The sequence below is a fragment of the Nilaparvata lugens genome, chromosome X, assembly GCF_014356525.2.
Source record: "Nilaparvata lugens isolate BPH chromosome X, ASM1435652v1, whole genome shotgun sequence".
Lineage (NCBI taxonomy): Eukaryota > Metazoa > Arthropoda > Insecta > Hemiptera > Delphacidae > Nilaparvata > Nilaparvata lugens.
This window is the reverse complement of record NC_052518.1, coordinates 82,481,266-82,487,996: the sequence shown is the minus strand read 5'-3', so window position 1 is coordinate 82,487,996 and position 6,731 is coordinate 82,481,266. Positions and strand designations below refer to the sequence as shown.

Sequence of the window (6,731 nt, the reverse complement as noted above, 5' to 3'; positions counted from 1 at the left end):
ATTTTTTCAGTTCCTCTAACGCAACGTGACAAACCTCAATTGAAGCACCAAGGTCCTCTTCCATTCTCTTGTTATCCGCACGTAGAATATTTAGCACGTCTCTCAGAGTCAACTCGCCGTCCTCCGCAGCAGTCTCCAAAGCCATACTTTCACGTCTTTCCTTCGAACATTGTTGGATTTGATGAATTTGGAATCCTCTGGTGTGATATTTGCACATTTATTATGCACACTGAAATAACAGTCACTACAGGTTATTGCATCACTATCCCGAACAGACTTCGAACATACTTTGCACGACATTTTTGCTATAATTTTGTACGAAGTAACAGAGTTTTTATCACAATAACTGAAACAAACGTAAGAGTATTCTGATTTAAATTTAGTGATTTAAATATCGGTCTCTATTGATAGAGTTGATTAAAAATACTTTTTCGAGCATGAAGAGCAATCTATGATAACTTTATGACTTATGTGGATCGTCATATTTTAGTTGAGTTTTTTATTAGAATACTGTCCAATATAAATCAATTTTTGAATTGAATTGAATATTCAAACATATCAAGTTCTCAAATATTTGAGAAATCTGAGATAACGCAAACATATTTAATTAGAACATTTTCTGTCAAAATTTCCTCGATAAAAAGGAACGCAGAAAATTCTGCAATAAGCTAATTTTGTACATTTTGTTGGCATTACTCTGAAATCCTCTGAACACCAGATTTCTATAGGTACCTTACAGTAAAACACTATACACGTTTAACAAACATGAAAAAGGTAATAATACAGAGAAACGCAGATATTGTCATTTTATCAAAATATTTTTCAAGATTTGGGATTATATTAAACCCCCCTCCCGACGTCATCCCCCTCTATTGATAACTTACTATACTACTCAGATGTCAATATTTTCAGCTTCAAATGAATTAAGTGCTGGGATTAACACGATAAGCAGAAACTCAATCTGACCACAAAATATCATAATTGTTAACCTAGAATAAATATTCTCTGCAGAACATGAATCTGGCAGAATCTAGAACCACACTAGAATAGTTAGAGCAAAATCTATGTAGCTTATATAAACAAGTTGGTTATTTTTCATTGACCAATTTATATCATACCAATTACTCGAACCCAATTATGTCATCTTCGAAACCATATTTTCCATAATCCTTGTTCCCATATTGGAAATTGTACCAAAAATTCATTGGCATAATAAAACAATATGATTCTAGAGTAGTGTTCTGTTTGTATACTTCAGTCATTTAAAAATATTTATAATTTTCAAGTAAACGATACATTTTTGTGGTAAATCGACAAGCATAGATCCACTTATTAAATACCCTATTGTATTATAAAAAATATTTTTCAACTATAATTTCATAAAAATAATACTGGTGACAAGAAAAACTCGATTTTAAAAATACTTAATATTTTTATTAAATAAAATACATATTCTGAATTCAACATTTTTCTAATCAAGTCTTCTCTAATTTCTTACAATGGTCGATGAGGGGATTCTTATTGTCATATCTAGATAATGAATACTGATGGAACAACATTCTCCACAATTCCTCCAACGGAATTCATTCAACATATAAACTAACCAATTGAAATTCCCTTCAAAGACGTATCACAAAGTATTTTGACCTTAACATTATTAAACAACATTTGCTAAGTTTCAATCGTATTTTATAAACTTTCAACGTACTTGGAATTGCAAATGTAACGCAAATTCGTTTGCAATAAACTGAATAAAACAAGTCATAACTGAACCAGTGAAACCTCAAGTCATGTTCCAACGTTTTTTCATTAATCGTATTTTCTCATCAATATCATACCACTGAATTATCACCAACTTAGATCATCTCTTTCAAATGTTATTCGGCGTTATTCTATGTTCACAAATTCACATAAACTTAGCTATCAAATATACTCCAGAAAAGAAATCATAAAAATTCGTTCAACAAGTTGATATATGTTAGAGAAAAATATGCAATTATTATAGAAAAAGAAAGTAGGATACATGAAGAAACGTTGAGTCATAACTTTCTTTGTGATGTGTGAACGTGTTATGAAAACTCATTTTCTATTAACATAAAAATACAATGAGGAATGATTCTACAATTATTTTTGCTATAATGATTTGTTATCAATAATTGATTTTCTACTTGATGGAAGAACGCTACATGTAAGACAGTTGAAAAACATAATATCTCTGCGATACATATCATTTATATATTTATCTCTCTATTATAGCTAATATTTCCCAGAATTAGTAGTGAATTAAATGTTTACACCTAATGTGAATCTATTGGTAGGAAAACAATATTACAATATATGAGCTCGAATCACAGATCACCAGCTAATTAATTATTTATTGCTTTCAATACTTGGAATATAAGTAGAATGAATTTAACCCTTAGACTCAGGTACAAAATATTAAATTGAAAATGTTATAATACCTCGAGAAAATCAAATGCATCGCAACAAGCGGCATTCGATTCTGAGCTCTTGGATTCATCACTTTCAAATTCAAACTAATTCTAAAATACTTTAATATCATTATACTCCAACATTTTATTTTATCATCGTGGATTGTTTGTAGAAATGCAATCCTTCAAATATCATCACCTCAAAAAAGGACGTTCTATTATCTATCTTCATTTACTAATAAGTAGATTTATTATAAGGTTAAACTTAGTTGTGTACTCAGTTTTCAGCAATAACATTTAAATATTGGTTCTAATTACAATATCAAGTAGTTCAGACAAACTTACATTGAGAAATATCATAGAAAAATACAGTTTGCTACCGAAAAATTCATGGACATCAAACTAAAAAATTAGCATTTTTCAGTGAAGCTAATAATTCTAAGACTTGGTAAGTACAATAATAATAAAGTACATTAACTGATTTCTGTTTAAACAATAGCGGCATTTGTGATGTTTACATAAATTAATACTTTAAAGAGTAAATTTTTCAGGCATCAATAGGGAAGTTGAACCACATTTTGAAAGCTATTACAAGGTGGGCATAGGTGAAAATTTAAATTCATTTTTAAATTTCAAATAAGAACATGATGATGATGATGATAATAATAATGATGAAATTTTCTTATCAAAGCTGATACTAAAGTAGATGAGATATATTTCGATGGATGCGTTCATTGCAAACTTTATCAATGAAGCGGGACAAATATTTGAAAGCGACAACAAAACGTCAATACTCCGAAGTACGGTACACTTAATTTTTTGTAAAATTTAGAAAATGCCGTAGTTGAAAAATGTAGTTGTTACTTTGAAAACACAACTTGATAGTTAAAAATTTTGTCAAAATGACTAAAAATAGAAATACAATGTTTAAAACCTGAAAATTTGAAATTTCTCAAGAAAAATTCAGTTTTAAAAATGGATAACACATTTTTATCAGCTAATTCAAAGAGACGATTTCATAGATATTTGAAAAAATACTTCATAAATATTGAAAATTATTACTTAATTATTTTTGCTGTTAAGCATTGTGACCTAGTGATCCAGACAAATAAAGGTGAATCGTGTAAAATAAAATGATCAGAAATTATTTTTGATTAATGTTAAACATCTTGAAAACGACATATCCAAGAGTAACAATTCCAGAACATTATTTTCAAACTATTTTGAAACAGCTAACATTCCACATTACAAGTAATACAATAAATTATTCTTGTAATACTCTGTTATTTAATGGCACCATATTTTCAAGTCTACTTTACACTATGTTAACTATTACCTTACACTAAGTAAGTTGAGTTGAATCTTTACAGAAACTTTGCATTTTATCAAGTTATTACTATCTTAGAAATAATGCCGATTTAAATTTTTAAATAAGTACTTTTTCAAGAGAACCTAATATTTTCAAAGGTACAAGTTACTAATTTAATCTATCATCACATAATTTTATAATACAATCTTAGAAAGAACATGGAGATCACAACTTTGGAAAATAAATTATTAATGCCTTTTATGACAATATAGAAAATATGAAAAAAATGGAACAAAAATTTCGTGTTCGCGGGTAGTGCCAAAATACACTAAACAAACAAACAAGTACCTACTTTTACAAAAGTGTGAAAAGTATTTCATTCATACAGAGATTTTAGTGTAACTGTATTATGAAATAAAGAATTCATAAAAATTTGCATTTGAATTTGTAGTAGGTACATATAAATATAAACGTACTTCAACTCAATTGCAATACGTTGTATGTTTCTGTTAATACACAAATTTATTAAATGCATCAAATATTGAAAAGGAAAGTCAGCACTAAAGCTGAGAGCCAGCAGCCAGGTTACATATTCTTTTAAAATTCTTGTAAATTATTTTCTGCTAGTAGGAACATATTATTATTGTAATTTTATTTATATAATTTATTGCGTATGAGGGAAGCCTACCCAGTCTCCAATAAGTTGCATGTATTTAACAAGCTGTGATAGCCATTCGTTTGAAAATTGGCCGTAAACTAACTAATCGTATATTAATAATGTACTTTAAAGATGGCAAAAAACCGTAATGGATCTACCTTCCATAGAAATTCTCTCCCCTTCGAAACTTGGATAGATAATTGGATGATAACATCACCAATAAGAACTAAAAACAATTCAACTGCCTAATAATTCTACCAGTAGAGCGTGGTTTGGTGTAGAAATTAGAATAAGAAACGCAATTTTATTCATTATTTTTGAACACAGATTAGATTCGAATTTTGGTTCATCATGAACATTTAAATATTATTATAAATCACTATCTCAGACATGATAAAAATCTAGTTTTGCAGTCTAGAATGTCTGCACATCTGCTCCGATCAGAACTTGTTAAATTATTTTTGAAACAAATATACACTTTGAAATGATTTAATTTAATCCATTAATATTGATCCCTCAATTCATATTTTTAGCACCAAAATAATTCAATGTTGTTCATCCCTAGGGGAAATGAGTAACAAATTTTGCAGACACCCTTTCAACAGCATGAGGCTCAAAGATGGGTAAAGTAAATAGACAAAGGAGTCACATTTGGCAATTTTCCTTCCTCACTGGTTCAGCTTAGCTTCATTAGTTTTAGGCATTGCAACTCATGTATCAACAAACGTTCATTTGTCTCATTTCATGACATGGAATTTAAAAATGCTTATTCAATTAATTCCTAGAAGAGAACAATAATTATTCAACACTTTATTTTCTGTGTACGAAATTAGTTTGTTACAAAGTTATATGAGTATAAATAACAGTAGTTAGTTGCTCTTTTCAGTAGATAGAAAATTCGCTCAAAAGAAGCAAATTAGAAGCAAATAAAAAGTACCGTATTTGTATTTTTTCACTTCTCAAGAAAATGAAAATTCTAGTCAACTACTGAAGTGAACGTGAAGTGAAGTGAAACAGACCATTGTTGGTGACAGTGTCAGCCACATAATGTCTGCTCAGCTGTCCAAGTCCTTTTAATACTGCATTCATTTAAAAACCAGTACTTCTTACAGCACCCAGAATAATTGGCTTAAACTTCGGTATTTGTAATAAAATTGGCTCAAGTGCTTTAGTGCTAGAGAGGACATTATTGTCCAAACTTTGTCACGTCAACAGATGCAAAATTCATTCCATCCAAAGTCATTCTATATACTGTTTGAGGAGAGAGAATATTCCGGAAGAACTAGAAACATTTTTGTTAAGTACTACAGTAGAGAAAAATAATAATTGGAAGGGTTTCAACTTATCGTAGTGGTAATGTGAGTTATATTTGGAGGTTACTTTTCTGAAATAAAACTAGCTAACTAGTCAAAAATGAGGCAGGTGTTTGTGAGGAAAAGGGGAATTGAACTAGCTGCTTGTTAACCGAAGTTTGAAGACGGAGTTCGCGCAAGTTCGAGGAGGTATCTGTCAGGGTGGTTGCCCCAGTCACATGACTTCACCTTCACAACTCGTTGTTTCTCTGCTTCTTTCACCTGCCATTTACGGATGTCCAGCTGAACTTCCCTACAAAACAAAAACTTCATCGTTACAAATTGTTAACAATACAAATAATGAGGTGAAAAAGTGATTACAAAAATAATGAAGTGATTACTTCACCATGGAGAAGTTCCACAACATTTCTGAAGAAAGTGTAAATTTGTAAAATACAAATAGATTGAGTACAGCTCTATGGACTTTCAATTCAATGCCGACCCGGTTGGCCAAACAGTTAAGCTGGATTGCTGAGTTCGAGTCCGGTTCAGTGAATATATTCTTCCCAGGAGTTCTAATGGGATTATTGATACTCGGTCGGCCGGACTGAGCGGGAATGGTCTCATTGCAACTCATGGGAATTATATTTCAACTGTACCGGTCACCGGTCACTGGCTGGATACTGATATGTGGGAATCCAGCATAAGGCGTTACACCCTTCAGCACTGGCCTTGAGTTTGAATCTCGCCCGTAGGCATGGATACATCAAGTTCATTATCATTAGCTTAGATAATCATGATTTATGATCATCTAATCTATCACCCACGCACAATCCAGAAGCTTTTGTGGGCATCATCCGCAAAACAATAATTTTATTCAAGTCATAGGCTATTCAACACTTAGTATTCACAGTAGGCATAACAATTTAAACATTAGAAACTTGAGTTAAAACACTTGAACATAAAATAATTCTCATTTGTAAAACAATCAATTAAAAGACGTTCATTCAGAGCAATATCCTACTACTCCCAATATTTCA

The 6,731-nt window shown here is 30.8% G+C and overlaps 1 protein-coding gene across 1 annotated transcript in view; it reads right to left on the bottom strand.

The window, feature by feature from the left end:
- Nucleotides 1–1,412: 1,412 nt before the first annotated feature.
- Nucleotides 1,413–6,731, bottom strand: part of LOC111064287 — a 63,810-nt gene continuing 58,491 nt past the window's right edge. Inside the window, exon 10 of the mRNA XM_039441754.1 lies at nt 1,413–6,004. Coding sequence (XP_039297688.1) covers nt 5,860–6,004 — 145 coding nt within the window. The 3' untranslated portion in view covers nt 1,413–5,859. The remainder of the gene's footprint in view (nt 6,005–6,731) is intronic.